Source organism: Aythya fuligula, chromosome 16 (assembly GCF_009819795.1).
Source record: "Aythya fuligula isolate bAytFul2 chromosome 16, bAytFul2.pri, whole genome shotgun sequence".
Classification (NCBI taxonomy): Eukaryota; Metazoa; Chordata; class Aves; order Anseriformes; family Anatidae; genus Aythya; species Aythya fuligula.
In genome coordinates this window covers 15,668,308-15,690,207 of record NC_045574.1, presented here as the reverse complement: position 1 = coordinate 15,690,207, position 21,900 = coordinate 15,668,308, and the positions used below count along the sequence as shown (strand labels likewise).

Below are 21,900 nucleotides of genomic sequence, written 5' to 3'. Positions count from 1 at the left end.
CCCCGCGTGGGAGTGCGGCCCCACAGGGACCCCGCGTTCCCTGACAAATGGCTTTGCCATTTCATGGGTGGGAAAGAGACATTGATTAACTCCTGCACTTGCCTTTCTGGAAAGGTTATAGCTTAATTGGTCAGACTCAGAGTCATAAATCAGGCGCTGAAGGATCAGCATAGCTAAGAAAATTTTTGCAGAATGTTGCGAAAACACTTTTTGGTAGGATGCATCCAGCTGCGCCCATGAAGGGCTGGGGTGCCAAGGGCAGCCGGAGCATCTGGAGAAAACTTTTTCCCTCTACCGAGGAGCAGGAAATTCTCAGCTCTGCTATCAGTTAATCTCAGGATTTGCAAAATATCTTTTTTTTGGGGGGGGGAAAAAAAAAAAGAAAAACATGAAAGCCATTGTTTGTTTTATTCAGCAGAAGAGATTTTAACCCCATTTTGGAAGATTATTCTCTTTCTCCCTGGGAAATGCTGCTCCCCTCTAACTTAAAAAAACAAAACTAAAAAACCCACATCATATTCCTAGCAGAGGAAGGAGTGGAGAAGGAAGAAAAAGGCCTTTCCCACCAGGGCAGAGCACAGCTTGTACTCCTGAGCAGTGGAAAAGGCCACCCAGCCCGGCCGCTCCTCCCTGCTGCAGGCCGGTCGGAAAGGTGCCGTGCGTCCCACGGGGCGTTGCAGGGTGTTCGGGGCAGATCACCCAGCATCGGGTGAGGCTGAAATCCTCCTCCTCTTCCTCACTGCTCTGCGATGGGCACTGCTGGCTGTGACACGGGGCCAGGAACCTGGGCAGCCTCTTGCCATCCCTGGGAAGCAAACCCCCAGGGCGGCGCGGGGTGCCCGCAGGAGCTGTGCCGGTGCAGCGGGCGAGGTGTGCGGCTGCTCCGCTGGCCAAACACGGGGAACGGGGAGGGGAGGCGGGCACAGCTGTGAGGCATCTATTATTCATGTCGGTAATTATTCCTTCTCTGATTCTTCCCAGCACTTTATTGAGGAATTAGGATGTTAATATGAGGAATTGCGAAGAGGCACTGCAGACATCCCCACTACTGCTGCCGCACTGCTGCTCCTCACCGTGGCAAAGCAGAAACCGCTCCTGGCTGCCGGGTTCCCGAGGTGCTGGGCTGGCTGCAGTCAGCCCCCACCTCCCGCTGTGCCCCCTGCAGCCCCCTCAGTGCCTGCTCTGTTTCTCTCCCCATCACCAGTTCCAGCCTTCTATTGCTTGCTTTCCCTGCACCCATTTCTTGCACCTCAGACTGGGGGCTCCCTGGACCTGCCTCTGGTTCCTTGGGCAGCCTGCTCTCTCCCTCCCTTCCCCAGAGGCTCATTTTAGAGGTGAGGCCCGGCTGTTGCCTGCATGATGGGTGTAATGCGTGTGCTCTGTCTGCCAAACCAGGGCCCGGGCACCAGCATCTCTCTAGGCAAGGTTAAGGGATGCTCAGAAGCAGAAAATGGCTTTGTTCCTCATGTGATGATAATAAAGAACAACAGAATGGATTTTAGTGCCTTTTCAAAGGGCTCCCAGGAAACTATTTATTTAAACACAAGGAAAATAAATGAAAAATGGTGAGCATCTTTTTCTTTTCAACGTGGAAGCTAAAACAGACATTGCTTGCTACAGGTAAGTGAAAAGGCGACTTTCCAGGAGAGGCTCTGTCCCTCACCATTTCTGCCCTTCAGGTGTCTGGGTCGTTTGTGTGCTCTGACCTCATATAACCACTGGAAATGGTGTAGGGAAACAGCAAAGCATAAAGCATCTTCTGCAGCACTGTAGGTGTTATTCTTATAAACAAGCAAAGCACTTCAGAATCAATAAGGAGTTTTACTCATGGCCGCTAGAGAGATTTCATCTCCTGAATTATATGATGGGATAAACGAGATCCCAATCCGGCTGCCACCTCGTGTATCCACAGCTATCTGTTCACAGCCGGGCTGAAAGGCTCCCCGAATTAATTAGAATAATCAATCCTAAAAATGACAAAAGTATTGATTAGCATTTTTGTCTCCTCACAGCCTGGCAGGGCTGTGACTCCAGCAGTATTGCAAAAGTGATAAAAAGCAGCTCCTGCTCCGGAGGGAGGACGCTTACCCAGCGCCACAGCGTGACAGCGCAGCATCGAGGGGGCTACGTGCAAGGACAGCATCGCCCAAACGCTTCCACGTGGTATTAGCTCAGTAATAATATTCTAATTCCTCTTCTCTGCTCTTGTTTCATGTACTCAGTGGTTCATTTTTGATAACAGACCATGTTGGGCCAAGCTGCTCCCTCCTGGTTGGGATGAGTCTTCAGAAGGGAGTCCTGGTGCTCGGGCAGTGCCCGTACAGGGGACGAGCTGTGTGTGCCCAGGCAGGGTGCAGCAGCAGCAGCCCCGGGCATCCCGCAGGCTGTGTGCAGCTGCCAGCTCCCTGCCTCGCTCTGCTCCCATGGGGTCCTGCACCCCAGGGTGCGGGGCTGCCCCTGCGGGAGCTGAGCAAGGCGCCGGGGCCGCTCTGCCCTCAGGCACCCACACGTCCACAAAGTCTTGGCGAGCTGCTTGTAGGAAACACCTGGGGGAAATGCAGTGTTTGTGCAAGGTGGGTAAAGCAGGGCATGGAGTAGGAATTCACAGCACGGGGAGGGGGGCAGAGTTCACAGAGCCCATGGTGAGAGCCGCCGCGCTCCGTGCCCTCATCTGTGCACTGCGTCAGCTCTGAAGTGAAGGGCTCTCCGAAGCCCTCAGACCTCTTCTGGGGCCAGATGAGTGGGAAAGGGTAAATATCACAATACGAAGAAGTAGAAAAGTGGCCTGGCTGGTGTGACCTCAGAGAAATTCAGGACGTGGAGATAATTGGAAAATGGAGCAAAATTGCCTGGGTTTAACCCAAGATAGGTCAGGCAGACATCACCCGGTATCTCTGCATGATAATTACTTTTAAGCCAGAAGGAATGGGACAGACCTCAGCTATCTGGGTTGCAGAAAGGCAGCGATAGAAGTGCTACTAGGGAAATTAGTACTGAAGCCAGAGAAGATGGGGTTTAAAAGGACTGTGAGTAGGAGCAGGGACCCAGCAGGACCGCGGGAGGAGCGCAGGCAGCACGCAGCAGGCGCCAGCACCAGAGGGTGGGAGCACTGCCCACGGGCGGGGGGCTGCCGGGCCTGCCCCCAGGGACGAGGCCAGAGAAGCAAGTCTTGGTGAATTTGGCAAAAACAAGGCCGGAGGGGGTATGACGGATGCTCACAGACTCTGGGATGGGCAAGCGCCCTTTAAGCTGCGGCGCAGCACCGCGTGGGACCGCGAGCCGTGCCCGCCTGGCGGCTGGGAGCAGGGCAGTGCCTGCGGCGTGCAACAGTGCAGTTCGTCAGATGGCTCCCGATGAGCTCATGGGGTGGCTGCTGGGGGTGGGCAGCGGGTCGCCGTCCCGGACAGCCCGTCCCTGCTGCCCTCAGGGCGTCTCAGCAGGGTCCCGAGGGCCGGCTCGGACGGTGATGGAATGGGTCGCGCCCGGCCCTGCCAGGTCCCCGGGGCTTTGGGCAGCACGCTCCCGGCAAGGGGCCGCCGGGCAGGATGACACCAACCTCTCCCACGTACCAGGGGAGCGGGTGGGACGGGGCTGAGGCTGCAGGAAGAGGCATTCCTCTTAACCCTTAAAAAAAGGGAGAGGGCTCTTCTGCAAGCTGCTGCAGGGCACCGGCACCCGGGGTTCGTGGTGGGGAGCCCGGGCGAGGGGCCTGGCTGGCAGCAGGGTGTAGCTTCCCAACGTGCTCCACAACGACCACTCTGGGCACTGCTCCGCAGGTTTATTACCATTAATGAATTAGTCGCGTGTTAACGAATGCCTGCAAACAAAGTGCCCGTCGTCGTCACTGGGACGGGGCTGCAGCAGTGCCACGAGGGGGGCACGGCAGCTCTGTGGGCACGGCCCCCCTGCAGCACCCTGGCACAGGGTGCTGAGAACCTGGGCTGCTGGCGTGATGCAAACCCAGCCCTTGCACGGATAAATGCACTTTACATGATGATTGCTACACACCTAGAGGATTATTGATTAACCTTGTGAGATCTGGTAAATCAGGTTACTGCTGCTTCACAGAGGGGTGAGTGTTAAATGCTGAAAAACTGAAAAAAAATGAAGGATCTGAGACTGAGCGCTGGGCAGTGGGTCCTGGTGCCCCAGCTCCAAGCAGGGGACACCCCAGTCAGGGATCGAGATATCCACAGCTGGGCAGACACAGCCCGGATGGGAAGGGGCTGCCTTTACTTGGGGTTTGCTTTGCCCAGCCCCTCGCTGCGGTGGTTTTCCAGGTAAACAATCTGGGGGGGCTTTTCAGAGGCGCTGGGCAGCCGGGGGCTCGGCAGGTCCCGGGGCACAGCCAGGCTCGCCGCCGGGGCTTCCTCGGTGGAGGTCTGTGAGTCTGAGTCTTCGGAGGAGAAACTGCTGTGGCTGGAAACCTGGAAGTACTGCGTGGTGTCCACCCTCTGGGCCGCCACTTGGCCTCGTGGGCTGGGGGCTGCCGCCGTCCCGCGCCCCAGGGGCTTGCTTGGAAGGGGGGGACACAAGCGGGCAGCACCCAGAAAACCCGGCTGGGGAGGAGGCGTGGAGGGATGTGTCTGACGGGGTGGGCTGCGCTCCTGGGATGGGTTTCCTCGAGCCCCCTGTCGGGCTCCGCTGTCGCATTTTGGGAGGGAGCCGCTGCCTGCCCTGTGGCACCGCGATGTGTGCTCGCCCTCCTGCACCCCCTCGGAGTGTGGCTGCGGGGATTTTGGTGTCAAGGAGGTGGCTTCACCTGGCTCTGTGCCCACGGCAGGGCCAGGAGTGCTGCTGGCTGTGGGCTGCCCCGAGTCCTGCACCGCTCCCTCGGCCACGGCTCGCTCAGGGCTGGGAGCTGCCGGGTGGGCTGGGGCTGCAGACCCCGAGGAGCCGGGGGCGCCCCCCTGCCCGTCTGCCTGCGCTCCCCAGGCCTCCCGCAGCTCTGCCAGCATCTCCTCGAGGATCTGCCGGGTCTCCTGGTACTTGTGCCACGCCTCGGTCCAGGCTCCCAGCCCGCTGCTGCTCTGCATCCTGCGCACCTGCGCCTGCATCTCCTGCAGCTTCTCCATGGAGAACTCCACCGACAGCTTCTGGAAGGAGCTCTCCAGGCACTGCAGAGCCTCCGGGCACCCTGCTGGGCTCCCCCCGTGCTTCACCCGTGCTGAGCACTGCCTGCAGCCCACGTTCAGCCAGGTGATCTAGGAAACAAGACGAGAGCCGCTGGTGATCTCCTGCCCACCCATGCCTGGTGCCCGAGAGGAGCCAAGCACCCACCGTGCTGGAGAACCTGCAGAGCTCGCGCAGCATCTCCAGCTCCGCCTGCCGCCGCTCCACGTGCCTGTAGAAGCTCACCAGCTTCGTCTGGAAAAGGGCTGCGGCCACCTGGAAGGAGTCTGCCTCGGGGAACACCGAATCCTGGACCTCAGCTGCTTCCTGACACAGGGCCAAGCCGTGCCGGTACTGAGCCTGTGGGGTGGTAGGAAGGAAGGAAGGAAGGAAGGAAGGAAGGAAGGAAGGAAGGAAGGAAGGAAGGAAGGAAGGAAGGAAGGAAGGAAGGAAGGAAAGGAAGGAAGGAAGGAAGGAAGGAAAGGAAGGAAGGAAGGATGCACATTGCCTGCTCGCAGCACAGCGCTGACCTGCTGCCCGGGACCTGGCTGCTCAGGGTGAGATTCTCTGCAGGTCACAGCACTGCCATCAAAGCTGTGTGCTCAAGTGCTTGTGCCAAAACATTTCTGGCCATGTGAGAAATGGGGATTCCCAAAATCTCTGCTCTGCCCTGGCTCGGCTCCTCGCACGACCTGGATCATGCTGGCCCCTACAGATTCACCTTGCTTCTTCCTCCATGTAGTGCGTGTACCTAAAGGGCCTTCACACCGCGGGGGATGCGAGGAACAAATCTGTCACCACACCACTGTCAGATACACTTGTGGGCTCTGCAGCGTGGCCCTGCAGGGGAGGGGGCTGTGAAGGGATTTCAGGGTTTGGGAACAGCAGCCTCAGCCCAACCTGCAGCAGGGAGCAGTGGGCAGCACCCCCAGGGCAGCGAGGCTGCAAAGGGGCTGGCAAAAGTGGGAGGATTGGGGTTCAGTGTATAAACTTTGCAGTGATGGTTGAACACTTCTAATCCTGCACGTTCTGATTTCAGCCAAGTGCCAGGCAGAGCGCCTGGGCCAGGCACCAGCGCTGCTGGTAGCGATGCTCACGGTAAGTGCCATGGAAATTCCCCTCCGAACGTACTGTGGCCTGACGGAGGAACTCGTTAAAGCGCTCGAAGGACTTCTCGAAGCTGTCGGGGCTCCACTCCTCAGCACCCATCTCCTGCAGCCGCGCCGCTCCCTCCCCGTCCAGCCAGTGCCCGAGCTGCAGGGGAGACGGGCGGGGGTCAGGCGGGACCGGCCCCCCCGGCACCTCCCTTTCCTTCCCTGCGCCACCCGGCTCACAGACTGGTTATGCACGGCGGCCCCGCAATTAAAATCAAAGCTCAGGCAATCCTGTTATTATCTGCACTTCCTCCATCATCAAAACTGAGGAAATATGTGAAAATGTCTCTGCGGCGTTCCCCCTGGACAGCTCTAATGTGCCGTGCCTGGGGGGCTCTGGCTCTGGCCAGCTCCTGGGGCTGCTCCGCTCACCTTGCTGAACTCGGCCTCCAGCTCCCGAACCTTTCGGAGGAACTCCAGGCGCTCCAGGCAGCTGTTGGACTGCGACACCAGGTCGTGAACCTCCTCCTCCAGCTGGTTGTACAGCCCCTCGGCTGCCTTCATGCTGGCCCTGATGGGGGGGAAATGGGGAGATGTGGAGATTGGGGGTGTGGGGGGCAGCGGGGCTGCCTCTGCCCCGTGGCAGGGTGCAGGGCTGGGTGCCCGAGGGCTGGCTCCTCGGCTGCTCTGTGCCTCCCAAAGCCTCTGGCTGAGGCAGCTCTCACTGGGCAGGAGCCTCTGCACGCACTGCAGGCAGCCGGCAGCCACAGAGCAGCAGGAGCCGGCCAAGTCGCCTTCTCACCCCCACCCTGAGCCCCCTCACAGCCCACCCGTGGCGTGTGGGACCTGCACGAGGGCATCCCCAGGCTGGGGGTGCACTGAGCAGCGGGCAGCATGCCCCAGCCCCATCACCATGCATGCCGCAGGGGAGCACAGGGACACTGATGTGCCCAACACGGGGACTGCCGTGTCCTGAGCTTCCCATCCCATGAGGCGAGTGGGGCTGAAGGCATCAGGCAACATTGGGATGGGGTTTGGTGTAGGACAGCCCAGGGAAGGGAGCAGGGGGCAGCAGTGGGACCAGTGCTGCAGGCGTGTGTGCGTGCGCTGCCGAGCGTGAGCGGCGTTGCTGGACACGAGCAGCAGTGCTGCATGCGTGCGGCACCACGGACACGTGCGGCATCGCCGGGGCCTGGCCCCATCTAGTGGCTCTGCCTGACACCAGCCCACGGGGCTCGCTGCAGGCGGCCTTGAGCAGCCAAGAGCCCGGTCCAAGGCTGTGGGATGATGGCAGAAATCCTGCACCAGGCCATCCAGTTGCAGGGAGGTTGTGGGGCAGGAGAGGGCACGGAGGCAGCGCTGGGACGCGCTGGGAAGATGCTGGTGCTGGCGGGGCCCAGGCTGTCCCCAGGGAGGTGGCTCTGTCGGGTCCCAGTCCCCCCCTCGCCATCGCAGCCGCCCTGTTCCTACCTGACGTGTGGCGAGGTGCTGAGCCGGGCGGCCTCCCTCCGCAGCCGTGCCAGCACGGCCCCCCCCTCGCGCTGCAGGCGGACCAGCTGCGGGTCGCTCAGCACCCTGCGCATCAGCTCCTGGTGCCGCCCGATGCACGCGGCCGCATCCTGCCAAGGGACGGACACGGGCCTCAGCTGGGGGCTCGGGACGAGCAGATCAGGGCTGTGCCGTGAGGGAAAAGGGATGGGGACAGCCCCCCGGTACCTGTGTCCCCGCCAGGCCGTCGGCGCTCCGCAGCTCCTGGATGCAGCTCTGCAGCAGCTCCGACGCCCGCCTGAGGCTGGCCGTGAAGGGATGCAGCTTCTGCGGGGGGAAGCACCGGGGTGAGCGGGGCCGGGCGGCTGTGAGGGCAGTGGGACGGGAGCAGAGGCTGCAGGGAGGAGGCAGAGGTGCAGAAGGAGGAGGAGCGGCACTGCCAGGCTAGTGGGGAATATTTTGGGGACACTGCGTGAAGGCCGGTGAGGAAGGGAGCGGAGGTGGATGTGGGTGCGAAGCCAAAAGCAAGCGTTCCTATTGCTCTCCTGGGGATGCCCGTGAGACACAAAAGCTGCTCCATGCTTAGAGCCTCGGGGACAGAGGGGCACCGCGGGAAGGTGAGGAGACAGCTGACGGCGTGATCACAGACACCTGGAAGAACTGAACCCACTCGCCGTGGCAGTAGGGGAAGGTGCCGTCCAGCTCCGCTGTCACCTGGGAGCTGTCGACGTAGCGGCCCAGGGCCTTCAGCGACGTCAGGGTCTCCACCTGCGGGGCAGGAGGCTCGTGAGTGCCACAGGGCCATGCCAGGTCCTAACCCCAAGAATTCCCCAGGGACAGCGTGGAGCTGGTGGCCGAATCCCTCCTCCCCACACCCCCATGAGCGCCCCATGAGCTCCCCCGGGGCTGAGCATGCCAAGCTGCATCCCCCTGCAGCTCCACCGCGTTTGGATGCACAGGAGATCACCCGGACTGCAATAATCTGCCACGACAGCCATGCCAGGTAACCAAGCCCATTAATATTTCACATTATATTAATTAAACAGAGCAGCACTAGAAGAAGAATAAGCCCTGTCAAGCTTAGATTTGTTATCCCAACACCTGTGTCCAAACAGTGGCAGTGACTGGGGAGGCACCCGCCAGCAGACCCTTAGGGGCAGCAGCCCCAGGGCGGTGGGGACCTTGCCTGGGGTCCCCAAGCAGGGGGACCCTGAGGAGGGGACAGGGACGGGATGGGGACGGCTGCCCTCACCTGCACGCCGGGCAGCCTCTCGCGGTGGGCGCCCAGCTCCTTGTCGGCCAGCAGCAGCACGCCGTGGATGCAGCCTGGAGAGATGCTCTGCGGAGGCAGGGGGGAGTCACCCGGGGCAAACCCCAGCACGCTGCCCGCGGGCTGCCCGTGGTGATGCCAAAGCCAGGGGAAAACAAAGGAAAAAGCTCCCAGGGCTCGCTGGCACGTGGAATGGAAACCAATTGCTCAGGGCACAGCCCTGTCCCCAGCCAGCACAGCGGCTTCCCTGGCAGAAAGGGCCCATGGAGAGGAACCAGCCAGCACGTCCCTCCCCAGCACCAGCGGTGCAGAGGATGGATCCTGCCAGGGCTGAGACCTTTGGTCCTGAACGGCAGGGGCAGCGGGGCTGGTATTTATGGGGCCAGGGAGTGCAAGAGCCTGGCGTGGGCTCCCTGTGGAGCAGGGGACTCTGTCCTGGTCAGGGACTGTCTGTGCTGCTGTGGACGTGCCCAGAAATTAGACTTAATGGCAACTTTGGGAACAAAGGGGTGGTTGTTTAAGTGCTGCCAGTCCCGTCAGGAGATGAGAATGTCTGCTGGGGAGAAAGCAGCAAGAGAGACGTGTTTTTTCTAGATAAATATATTGTGATGATGCAGCAGGCAGCTGAGATCTGCCCCAGTAAACCCACCCCATGGTGCTTACAGGTAAAAATCAGTGAGTGAGATAAAAGCACGGCCTCGGGCATCCCAGGGGGGCTGCCAGCAAGGCTGCTCTGAGCTGCAGGGTCTGGATGTGGCTCTCAGGATCCCACCAGAGGAGGGCTGGCACTGTGTCCCCCATGGGACAGGACCTCCCAGCGTGTACCTGCCACAGAGTGCTCAGCCCCACGTACCTGGACGGAGCGGAGAGCAGAGAACAGGGCCGGGGAGGGAGGCTGGCGCCTGGCGTCCACCACGGCCGTCAGCCCGCTGTCCTTCGCGTCCTTCCTAGCCCAGGGAAATAAAGCACAGTGACAAGGGGGCAAATTCTGCTGGTCGGCAGTGGGTGCCCCCTCGGACTAGACCCACTGGAAGACCGGGCAGCACTGCCCCTCGAAGGAACAGCAGCACGGGGGCCACGGCTGAGCCCCAGCTGGGGGCAGTGCAGGATGGCACCACCAGCACCACCAGCCCTCAGCAGGGGCACGGGGTCCTCACCCCTGCCCCAGGGTGACTGCGGTGGGGACTGAGGACACGAGGAGTGTGCAGGATGTGCCCAACCAGTGTGTGCCCAACGCGGAGCATGCAGGACACAGGGCACCCATCCTGGAAGCCCCCGAGCCAGGAAGCAGCCGGGGGGGTCCCGTCAGGTCCACCCGGCCCTTACCTGGGGAGGGAGCAGAGGCAGAGGAGGAGCTTTGCCAGCTCAGCAGCAGAGCACCAGGCGGCCCCCCAGGCGCTGCTGTTGGTGGTCACCTGCAGGAGGGCCCTGCCCAGCTTGTCCGTGCCACCTGCGGGGGAAAGTGGGTGAGTGACCGGGTGAGTGACCCCCTCCCATGGGTGCACAGCCCTCACCAAGACAGCACTGCCCCACCAGCACCAAGAGGCGGTGGCTGCCCGGCCCCAGCCCCCTCCCAGCCCTTCAGCAGGGGCAGCAAGAGCCGTGCCAGCCCGCAAGGGATCTCACACCAGCACCAGCCCTGGCATTTCCAGGGCCAAACTGCTGGGGATGGTTTTCCTTAAAAAAAAAAAAAAAAAAAAAAAAAAAAAGACGGTTTTGCCAGAGTATTCCAGCTCTTGGGAAAAGGAAGTATCCAAACATTTAGCATTTGGCAGCTAAAAGCTGAAAAGCTTCATTTCTGAGGAATGGTGTGGGAGGGCTCCGTGCAGCTGAGCACAGTGTCAGCTGCCTTTTTAACGTCTTTTTAAATTATTATTATTTTTTTCCCAGCTGAAAGGAAATTTTCCACCTGGGGGCTTTCCGGACTCTAGCAAAGCCCTGGAACCCCCCCTCCAGACCCCCCTCCTCCAGCAGAAAGGCCCCTCCAGCCCCCGTAGCCGGCGGTACCTGGCAGGCAGACGATGCCGGAGCGCAGGAGCCCGGCGTGCAGCTCCTGCCAGGTCGGTGGCTGCCGGCTGCGGGGTGCCACGGGGCCGTTCTGGACGCTGGTGCTCTGCAGGGACCGGTCCTCCGTGGGGGCTGCAGCCGCTGCATCCGTCCCTGCCCGTGGGAAAAGAGGAGAGGAGCTGGCAAAGGGCGGTGGGGCAGCGAGATGCAACCCCCCCGCGGTCCCGCTCGGTCGTCACCTTTCCCGGCTGCCTTGGCTCTTCCCATCCTGGGCGAGTAAATGGCTGACACCTTCTTCCAGCCCCCCTCGTGCTGGCTGGCAGAGCCGTCCCCGGGTGCTGATCCCAGCCGTGGGCCCTTCAGGAAGGAGAACTTGTGGCCAGAGCCTGCAGCCTCTGAGCGAGCAGGGGCTGGGGGGAGCCGGGGGCTGCCCGGCCCTGCCGCCTCCCCCCCTGTCACCCCTGGCCTGGCCCTGTGGGGACGGTGGGCGAGCAGCGGGGGGCTGCTGGGGTGGAGGTGGCCAGCCCTGCTGCTGCTTGCTGCGGGGGTCTTACAGGGGGCAGCGGGGGGCACGGGGCCGTCTGGCTCCTCCAGGATGGCTGCCATCAGCCCGGGGCCGAAGCTCACCGGGTTCTGCAGGGCGGCCAGGTAGGAGTCACGGTGGCGGCACCGTGGGCCGTGCAGCCCCGGCTCCCCGCTCAGCCTCCTCTTCTGGCACGGGCTGCAGGGACCCTCCTGCGAGCTCGGCCCCCCGCCACGGGGCCAGGAGCCCACCCCTGGGCCCCCGCTCGCCCAGGGCAGCGCCGCCGCAGCCCCCTGCCCCAGCGGGTGGGCGGGCGGCAGGGACCTGGCCAGGAGGTCCAGCTTCTCCTGGGAGAGGTCCAGCAGGTCCACGTACTCCCCCTCCAGGTTCTGGCTGATGATCTCCTGCAGGCTGGGCACAGCCAGCACGGCCGGCGTCTGCCGCGAGGCCGCCTGGTCCACCTTGATCAGCCCCGGATATCTCCCCTGCTTTGACTTCCAGGAGGCGTCCTTGCAGCCTGGGATGGTGCCTGTGATGTTGCTGTAGGGCTCGGGGGTGCTTGCCGTGCTGCGGGGTGCAGGCGTGATCGCTGCTGCCGGCTCAGGAGCGGGACCACCCGGGGCACCCGTGGGCACGGTGTCGGGTCCAGCCTTGGGCTTGTCAACGAACTCTGGCGTGGCGATCTTGCTCCACGGCAGCGGGGCGATGCCGTTCTCCGTGGCCACCAGGCAGGTGTGCAGGGGGGGCCCGGCATGGTCGCAGTTAATTTCCTCCAGCCACTCGTTGGTGAAGAGCAGCGCGTAGGTGGCCTCGGGGATGGGCGTCTCCTCCACGCTGCGCAGGTCGTGCGAGAGGTGCTTGACGGTGATGCGCGCCGAGTGCTCCTCGCACGGCTCCGCTTGCAGGTAGAAGTCCCCGGAGCGCAGCAGGAGCGGGTTGAGCGGCGCCAGGTGGACGACCACTTTCTCGTGCAGACACAAGGGCCAGCCTTCATGGAGAAAGATGCAGTTAAAGTAGGGAGCCTGGGAGGGAGGAAGAACACAGGGCATCAGCACGAGCCTCCGCCTGCTCCCGTACCCTCCCAGCTCAGCCCCGTGTGCTCTCCCCAGGATGGGGACTGAAGAGCCCACAGACCCTCCAGGATGTCCCTGAGCGGAGCCCACCCATCAATGCTCAGCCTGTGGCCATTCCTGGGGGTGCTGTGTGCTCCCCTCATGCTAATGGGGCGAGGTGGTGCAGGAGGGTCACCTCCCAGTGTGCTGGGGTCCGTGCCAGGCACAGCACAGCACCCACTCTGCAGGGAGGGCACAGGGACAGGGGTGGGGATGTGCAGATGGGGAGCCCACAGCTCAGGACAGGGCCCGGCCCCACAGGGCATCACACATGAGGGCAAAATTAGGCACGGGAAGCAAGGTGTGGGTATGTGTGAGCTTACACAGGCCGCCTGCCGCACGTGCTCGAAGAGGCGCTTGGCTGGGATGAGGAACTCGAGCAGGCAGCAGAGCCCGTCCCCGCGGTAGCTGGTCTCCAGCAGGCGGAAGACCTGGCCCAGCACCGTCGGGGCCGTGGCTTCGAAGGGTGGGTAGAGGGCACGGAGGGCGCCCTGCACCGCCGCGTCCAGGGACTGCGCGTCCTGCGGGAGAAAAATGTCACCGGTGGGGAGAGCGGCCCCGGGGTGGGGTGCCCGCACCCCTCGGAGCCTGCACCACCATCCCGAGCCACATCCACCTGCAGCACGGCCGAGCTCGGGGCTCAAACCCGTCCTGTGCTGGGAGCTGGGGAGAAAGAGGGCACAGAGCGCACAGAGCGCCGCACAACAGGGGCACGAGCACGGCGGGTCCAGCTCCCGGAGCTCGCTGGGTTTGGCTGTGGTTTAATGAGCCTTAATGAGCCTGAGAGAGGCACCGAGCGCAGCCCACGGCCCTGCTCAGACAGCTGCCGAGCAGCAGCCGAGGGGTTAAGCTGAGCCCCGGAGATGTGCCGCGCTCAGCAACTTGTAGGAATGCAGCGGCCGGAGGGAGATGGAGAAAGGACAAACATCTGAAGATGGATGGAGTGTTTCGGTTCAGACCCACTGCTGGATCCAATGAACTCAAAATTAATCACTGGAGTGTTTTCTGGGAAGTGCTCTGCTGGGTCAGAGCCCCGTCCCGCCAAGGAACGGACTTCCAGACTGGGTCAAGAACGCCGGGTTTTGTGCCGTGCTAATATTGCCTCTCTGAGTTTGCTCTCCCAGCTTTGCAGAAGACGTTAATTACCCAGAGCTCACAGACGCAACGGTACATGGAAGGAAGCATTCAGACCATTTGTATTAAATCTCAGCTGCATCACAGAGAGCGCAAGGGTGAATATAAACATGGATGCAGAAAAGAATGCCATGCCAGTGAGCAAGGATGACAGAGATGTCGATGTCTCCAGCTCGTTGGGGGTATTTCTGCCGGAGGGGCTCCAAGAAGCACCAAGACTGCAGCTTGCTCTTGGCCCCGTAGCGCACAGAGTGAGGGGTGCTCCATGGCACCGGGGGGCCGGGCACGAGCTGGAGGTGGGAACGGGCTTTGGGCAGCCATCGGTGGGTCTGGGAGCCCACCCAGAGACAATGTGGGCTTGGTTAATGCAGCTTAATTAGCTTTAATGTGCTTTAGCTAAAGCACTTTGCAGTCACACTCTTTGGTTAATTCTTCTTGACACTTTCTGTGTCTGTACCCAGAAACGTGGCACCATCGTGCCTGGAAGGAGGAGCTGCGGGGCCTGGGCAGAGAGGGAGAAAGCGAGGCCCTGCTCACTGCCTGGTCTGCACGTGTGTTCCCTGCGGAGCGTGCCAATGACCGCCGATTTTCTCACACTTGGTCTGCCTGCATGACATCCCTTCCTGGGGGGCCTCCTGTCCCGACACCCCAAGCTCGGCTCCTTCCCATCCTGTGCGGTGGCGCAGAGCAGGGCCAGGGATGGGCCAGCCCTGCACGGCTCTGGCACATCCCAAAACCAGCTCTTCTGAAACCAAACCAAAGTCTCCCCGGCCAAGCTCATTTGGCACTGATGAAAAAGCAAAAGAAATCAGAAAGAGAAGCCTGGACACAGGGAGCCACGGGGCTGCTCCATGCCACGGGCAGACTGCGGTCTGGAGGGGTGAGAGCGTGCACGGTGCCAACAGCCCCATCCCAAACCCAATTGGTGCCAAAAGCCCCATCCCAAACCCAATGACACCCCGATGCCATCCCCCCAGGACCCCACACTGCCCTCCCCGTCCCGCCTGGCTGCCACTCGCTGCGGGGAAGGTGCTGAGCCAGCAGAGCCTGGGGGTCACTGGTGGACCCACAGCCAGGGTAAAGTGGGGCGTCAGAGCGGGGACAGCCCAGCTGCAAGGTTTGGCAACCTCATGGCCCTCAACAAAACCCAGCCACAAGGTGGATTGCCACGGGACGGATCCACTGAGTAACCAGAGGCACTTTCCTGCAGATGGAATAAAACCGCACAGAACTTCCTAAGGCAGCAGGGACGGCATCAGCCAAAGTCAGGAGAAAAGTATTGACTGATGGAGGCACCAGATACAGCCTGGGTTGTGCTGAGGAATATTTTGGCCTAGAACGACCAGAAATGTTTTTGTTAAGTGTCACAAAGCACTTCATCACTGTGAGAGGTTTTTGGGGTAAACACAGCGCAGCAGCTTTGTGTTCGTGCGAGAGGCTGAGGAGAGCCTGGCCAGGGAGTGATTAGGAATCAAAAAGGAACCAATTAGCCCACTTCCCTCCACCAGCTGCAAGGGAGTGCAGAAATGAAACAAAAGGCATTAGGGAGCATAAGGAGATTTACATTTGCAAAGCTATTTCCATTTTAATAAGCCAAAGTGCTGTTAAATAGAGATTGATATTTCTCCCCAAATACCCATATTTTTCAGAAGTGGTTTATACCAACACGGCGAGCTGGGCTTTGGTATTTTGGTGCGGGGAAGTTGTTTAACTCATACCCAAAGCCACAGGGTGACTCCGCTCCCTCTCCTCTCCCCAGCTGAGGAGGGAGCAAGGTTTGAGCAGTAGGGCCAGCAGCGAATAACAGCTCCTCTCCCTCTTCCACAGTTCCCCATCAGCGAGTTTGGCAGGGCAGGATGCAAACGCTCACCCACAGCCCCGGCACGGAGTCAGAGGCCAGCGCTCAATGCAGCATCGCCCGGGAGCCCAAGGCAACAGCGTGTGCAGCTGCAGGGACGGACGGACAGACAGCCTGGGGGGGACGTGCTGCACGTCCCTGTGCCCGCGAGGCTGGCACAGCTCAGGCAGCAGCACCCACTTGTTGCACCCCAAGTTTTGCAGGGAACTTGAAGCCCTCGGGCCCTGCACACACCTCGCCTCGAGCCCGCTGCCACCTGACGCCTCCGCGCTCGGTGCCAGCCTCATGCTCGGGCACACGGGGCGCGGGCAGCAGGTGCTGGGTGCAGCGGCAGAGTAAAGGATACGAAAGCAGAAGGCATTACCATGCTCAATGGGAAGTGGCAGAGGGCCCGGGGGAGACCGCGGCAATAACTGTCCCTTCCCTCTTCCTTCCGCGGGGCCCGAGCGCTGCTTTATTGCCCGTGGCTGTCCCGCCGCGCTCCGCCGCTCCGCTGCGGCTTCTCCCCGGCTGTTGGCTCCGTGATGAGGTCCCGGTGCCCCAAGACGTGGTCCGGGTGCCCCACGATGAGGTCCCGGTGCCCCGTGGGTGCTGTGGGGCTGCCGCCACCCCCGGCCCCATCGGCGCGCCCGGGCCGTCCGACGGGCAGGCTCCCTCCCACCGGCCGCGTCAATGTGGGAAAAAAAATAGAAAGAAAGAAAGAAAAGAAGAAGAAAAAGAGCGAGCCCCGCTGGCGGGGGAGGGGAGGGGAGGGCGAAGGGGAGGAGAGGAGAGGGAGGGGAGCGGAGGAGAGGGGAGGGGAGGGAAAGGAAGGGGGGCGCAGCAGGGGCTGCCCGTGGGACGCGGTGCTCGGGCTCGGTGGCTCCGGCTGCCAGCACTGCCCGGCCACGGGGCGCCGAGTGGGGTGTCCTTTGGGTGTCTTTTGAGTGTCCTTTGGGTGTCATTTGGGTGGCTGTACTGTGGCCATGGGGACGCCCACAGCCCCGGCACGGAACTGTCCCGATGCCAGCCCCGTGCCCACGGGGGCCACGCTCCCACCCACTCCGCTCCCCCCACGCTGAGCCCCCACCACGGGGCTGCGCTGCCCGGGGCTGCTCCGTGCCTCAGCTCGGGGGGCAGCGGGGCTGCAAAAGCCCCCGGCCAGCCCCTTGCCCGGCCACGTCCCGCTGTGCATCGCCGTCCTCCCCAGCACCAGGGACCTGCAAAACTCTGCGTGTGCACGTGCATGTGTACAGAGTGTGTGTGTGAGTGGCCATATGTGCAGGCGTACGCTGATTGGGGTGGATTTCCCCTTTTTAATTAAACGCAGGCTGGTGTATGCCAAAGAGAGCGCTTCGCAGAACTCTTGAGTTTTTATTTCTGGATTGGCCCAAAGGTAGAGCAGAAGAAAAGTGCCTTTGACGGCTCTTTGGGATGATTCAGCAATGGAAAGTACCTATCTGGGGGCAGAGCGGGAGATTGGGCAACCAGAAGTTGTACAAAAGCAATCAGTGCAAGAGCCAAAGCCTCAGGTCCGCTGTATCAGTGTGCAAAGCACGGACATTTAGCACAGCTCTCCGGTCCCCCAGGCACAGCACCGGGTGCCCACCTGCCCGCTGCCGTGCCCCCCCTCGTGTTTGCAGGCAAAGGCTCAGGGCTGGGCCGGGGCTGGAATGGAGACGAGAGTGGAGATGGCTGGAACGGCTGCAGCGTGGGCCGTGGGCTGCCGGGGCAGTCTCGGTAACAAAGATTTCTCCAGGGATTAGCGAGCAGCCGAAGGACACGCTGTGAAAACAAGCCGAGGCGGGAGGAGGTACAGCTGGAGAGCTTGGAGGCAGGAACGGCGCGAGGGAGGGCTTTCTGCTTTGCCTCCCATTTCCGTGGGAGCAAGTGAGAGCCCTTTTGTCGCCAGTGCGGATCACGAGTGCTGCAGGGCTCAGGCGCCAGCAGCTGTGTGCGGGCAGAGGCTCAGCCGTGGGGAGCGGGGCCGGGACACCCGCTGCAGCCCCCTGCAGCCCCCTGCACATCCCCAGACCCCCAGGCACTGCCGGTGCTGGCACACAGCTGGCCCACGGCCCCAGCCGTCTCCCCAGGAACCCTCACGCCAACTGGGGCCCATTGGGCCAGCTCCTCCCTTCCCCACCAGCCGCCAATTGCTTCTTTAATTGTGTTAGTTCACATAGTCTGCTTCAGCCTTTTTATAGATTCTCTGAGCGTGGGGTAGGAGGGAGCATGAGATCATGCTCTGGCCTGCTGGAATTGCCTGGTTACCTCTGAAGCCAGCCCAAGAACTCGCTTTGGCTTCTGCGCCTTCTGAGAGCTGCTGCAGGCAGGCGGGGGATGGCTGAGGGGTCCCGCACCAGCAATTGGGATGAGCAGGAGAGGATAGTGTGATGTGAAGGCTGGTGGGGCCCTCACCCTGGTGGGACCCCCACGCTGGGTCCTGCAGTGTCCCTAAGGCCAGCAGCTCCCTGCCTGGCCGTGGGTTCCTCTTTTTGGGGGCTGTCACCCTGCGAATGCCCCCAGCACGGCAGGGTCCAGCCCCACACCCCCCAGAGCAGCTCCCTGCACCCTCCTGCTGCCCTGGGACAGCCAGGTGGGGGGCTGGGGGTGCAGGGGCCAGGCCTGCCCAGCAAAGGGCAGAGCTTCTGGGGGCCCCCCAGGACCCCTGGCCCCATGAGCTCACCCTCCTCTTTTGCTCCCTTTCTCCACCTCCTGTTTTGCCCGAGCAGCTGCCGGGGCAGGCTGCATGTGGCCTCTCGCCCTGCCCCTCCAGCGGCACAGAGCCACCATTCAGACCCCCCCCTCCCCAGCCCTGGCTCTGCCTGAGGTCATCATTCCTGCATTTTTATTTTTACTTTTCTGCAAAATCACCCCCTCTGCGTCCCCTTTTGTCTCCCCGAGGCTCCCAGACATCGTGCTGGGAGGCAATGTGCCCTGGGGGCAGGGGGGCAGTGTGTCGGGGTGCTGGCTGCCCCCCATGGATGGGGGATGCCCTGGCTGTGGAGCTGCTCTGGGGGGGGGCCTGGGACAGCACTGGGGCAGAGGCAGAGCATGGGTGGTGAGCCCGGTGTTGGGGAAGGTCCCGGGGGCCAAGCTCCCGCTGGGAGCCTCGTTGCTTGTGGCCAAACCCCTGCACCCAGGGTCCTCATCTGCAAATTGACACTTCTCACTGAGTCCCCCCCCTTTCTTAGCTCTTGTGTCCCCCAGCGTGTCCGGTCACTCGTCTTTGATGCAGCCGTCAGGGCTGGCGTCAGCTGCTGACCCCGCACTGGCCGAGAGCCGTCCCTGCCTCCCAGAACAGCCGGAGCTGGGTCACGCCGATCCCACAGCTGGGAAAACAGCGTCGGGGGAGCCCCCCCGCTGCCTGACCGTATTTTTGGGTGCTGCCGGGGGCTCACAGCAGCAGGTGAGGGTGAGCCACAGCCCTCAGCACCCCCCTGATGATGGCATTTTGTGGGTGATATCCCTGCAGCTCCAGGGACATCCGTGGTGGCACCGTGGGTCCTGGGCAGAGCCCTCTGGCCCTGTTGGTGGCAAAGGGGGGTTGTGAATGGAGGGAGGGTTTTATTCCTGGCCATGGACCTCCTTTCTTGCAGGTTCCCTCTGAAACCAGCTGGTTTGCTCTCACTTTTTTGTGGAGTGCCCCCGGGGTTTCCCCACGGTTTCCCCTTTAGAGCATTTGCCAGACCACAGCTGGGCTTTGTGGCCACAAATGAAGGCCAGATAAACCAGGAGCTGCTCATCTTTGATGCGGCCGTCCGGGTTGGCATCAGCTGGTGACCGGGTACTGGCAGAGAGCCACCCCATGGGGAAGTCCCGTGGTGTTTGTGGCGCCGCACACAACGGGTGTGGATGGGTTTCCTCGCCAAAGTCCCGTGCCTGGGTGTCCTGCTTGCTGCCCGTGGAGTGGTGGCCTGGCCGCACGCACTGCCTCCGCCAGCAGTGGTGAGGCACAGGCCACGCACCCACCACGGCCATGGGGATGGAGCAGGGCCGCAGCCAAAGCCCCAGGTCCCTTCTGAGAGCCCAGGCACACAACTGCAGGATGGGTTTGGCCATTGCGTCATGTAGGAGATGTGGAAAGAGCTGCGAGCAGGACCAGGAACTGCCTGCACGTGGCAAGGAGCGTGTGGGGCCGGAGGACAACGTGATGGGGGGGAAGGATGGCAGGGGGGCGGCAGCACGAAGGTCCTGAGCCGTGCCCTAGGGCAGCCGGTGGAGAGGAACCTCCTGGCTCTGCCAGGTGATGCTGGACACAGCCCAGCAAGCCCCGTGCCCCCGTGGGGTGGCCAGGCCCAGCTCTGGCAGCCCTGGGGAGCAGAGCAGCCCCCCGAGCCTTTCCCCCACAAGCGGCCGGGCTGGGCTTTGTGGTTAATTCACCGCTGTCACCGCCAGCAGGAAGCACTGCTGGGACTAGCCCTCGGTGTTGGGTGTTAGAAGTGGTTCCAACTGTTCCTTGACAAACACGGGATTGTTTGGTCAGGCTTCGCGCGGTGTTTTTTCAGTTCAGCTTTAAAATTTGCTCAAAGCCAGAAGGAAAACGTTGTGTTTGTGCTTCCTCAGCATGCTGTCCCCCAAGAAATTTCATTTCTCCTCACGGGAGAGGTTCCGGTTCCTTAATGCTCATCCTGAGTGTCTTAAACATCATTTTGAAACTGCCCCGCAGAGATGCCGTGCCACAAACGTGCGGCTCTGGGGAGTTCCTCCTTCACTGCGAGCAAGACTCAGCAAAAAGCTGAAACGGGGCTTTGGCTTTTGAACCTTCTCCTCTGCTCCAGGCTTCCTCTTCCTGTGTACATCGAGTTCTGCCCTGGGGCTCCTGGGCACCAGAGATGTGTTGGGGTCAGTGCTGATGGCTCCGGGCAGCCCATGGAGCATCCCATGGGACGTGGCTCTCCCCCGGGCCATGTTCCTTGTGCTGGCAGGCACCGTCACCACCCGGCCTGCCAGGCCTCTGGGTCCCGCGTGGGCTCCTGCTGCTGCCTTGTGGCACAGCCCCAGCAGCCAGACCCAAAGGGGCAGGGCTGACCCATCACGCTCATCAAACGGGCAGCTTGGGGACATGGGGACTGCGGTCCTGCTCCCCAGAGCCTCGTCTGCAACTCTGGTGTGCGCTTGTCGCGTGCTAGTGAGGCAGCCTGCAACTGTGGGGAAGAAAGACAAAAGGAGTTGAGGTCTCAGGTCCCACCAGCACTGAGCCTCCGTGTGCTGGAGCCCCCAGCAAAGCCAGCCCAGGCTCCACGGCCCTGCCTGGGCTGCACTGGGCAGGCAGCTGCTCTCCAGGCCCCGTGGCGCAGTCATGCCAGGCTGCTGTGCTTGAGCAACAGCCGGGTTTCAGGATTTCACAAGCGCTTAGCGCAAGGATGTTGCCTCTGGCAACTAGGACTTCCCTGGATACGGGGAGAGATCTGCCCGCATCAGCTGCTGAGGACTTCCTTTGCTGCTTCCAGAAAGGAAAATAAAAGCACATCACTTCTAAATCACTTCATCCTCCATCAGCTCTCCTAGTGGTGGCCGGGGAGCTGGTGACTGCTGGGCCCTGCAGGAAGCCTGAGGCATTGGGGAGGCCCAGCCCTACCCCACAGACTGCTGCCTCCCCACCTCGCTGCACCCCCTCGTGCACCCATGAGCTGTGGCACTTGGGACCCCAGAAGTTTTGCATCTGGTGCTCATCTGCAGTACAACAGATGTCTCCTGGGCAGAGCTCTGGGGCTGGCACGGGGAGGTACGCAGGCACCCCTCGATCCTCAATTCTGGCCTCCCTCGGCCCCATTGTAGCCACCCAGCCTAAGGTGGGGGCCTCTTGGTCAGCCCCTGGGTGCGAGGTGACTTGGGATTTACTTGCAGGAGGCAAAAAGATGTTAACTTTAGCCCTTGTTCTGCCCCAAGGCTGTTCCACTGGTAACACTACAACCAGCGCCTTGGACAGGTCTGGGTTGTGGTGGTGGCAGCTGTCAGGGCACAGCAGGGGCCCCACGGGGCAGGACGGGGACGGCCTTTGCTGGGCGGAGGGCAAAGCAACCGGGCAGGGCAAAAAGCAAACAAGTGCCCCATAAACTCAGCCAGCAGCAGGGAGCTGAGGCCAGCGGCTCGTCTGTGCCTGGGCAGTTGCTGCTGTGGGGAGGGGCTGCAAGCCCCTGGCACGGGGCTGGGGCCGTTAGCTCCCGGTCCTCACCTGCCTTCCCCACCGCTTTGGGAGCAGGGCAGCGGCCAAGCAGGAAGCACCAGGCTGAGGGGATGCCCCGCGTGGGCTGCAGAAGTGGATCTGCATCCTGCTTCGTCCGCAGTTCCCCTTTTGGAGTGGATATAAAGGCGCTGCA

The 21,900-nt window shown here is 61.9% G+C and overlaps 1 protein-coding gene across 1 annotated transcript; it reads right to left on the bottom strand.

Annotated features, from left to right (window-relative positions):
- Positions 1 to 3,763: 3,763 nt before the first annotated feature.
- On the bottom strand, positions 3,764 to 16,252 carry KIAA1755 (KIAA1755 ortholog). The gene is made up of 14 exons (XM_032198058.1): positions 15,963 to 16,252; positions 12,930 to 13,127; positions 11,211 to 12,516; positions 10,972 to 11,124; positions 10,291 to 10,414; positions 9,818 to 9,911; positions 8,947 to 9,033; positions 8,346 to 8,462; positions 7,923 to 8,021; positions 7,677 to 7,825; positions 6,639 to 6,777; positions 6,244 to 6,366; positions 5,281 to 5,472; positions 3,764 to 5,204 (listed from the first exon to the last, which is right to left on the bottom strand). Exons 1-14 carry the CDS (start codon positions 15,963 to 15,965, stop codon positions 4,233 to 4,235), a joined length of 3,756 nt encoding a protein of 1,251 aa, XP_032053949.1. The 5' UTR covers positions 15,966 to 16,252; the 3' UTR covers positions 3,764 to 4,232.
- Positions 16,253 to 21,900: the final 5,648 nt, after the last annotated feature.

Excerpts from the sequence above, each read along its gene's own strand:
- KIAA1755 (XM_032198058.1), bottom strand. Across the intron at positions 6,367-6,638 it reads TGGAGGCCGAGTTCAGCAAG|CTCGGGCACTGGCTGGACGG; the intron begins GTGAGCGGAGCA and ends TCTCCCCTGCAG. Across the intron at positions 5,473-6,243 it reads AGTTCCTCCGTCAGGCCACA|GCTCAGTACCGGCACGGCTT; the intron begins GTACGTTCGGAG and ends ACCACCCCACAG.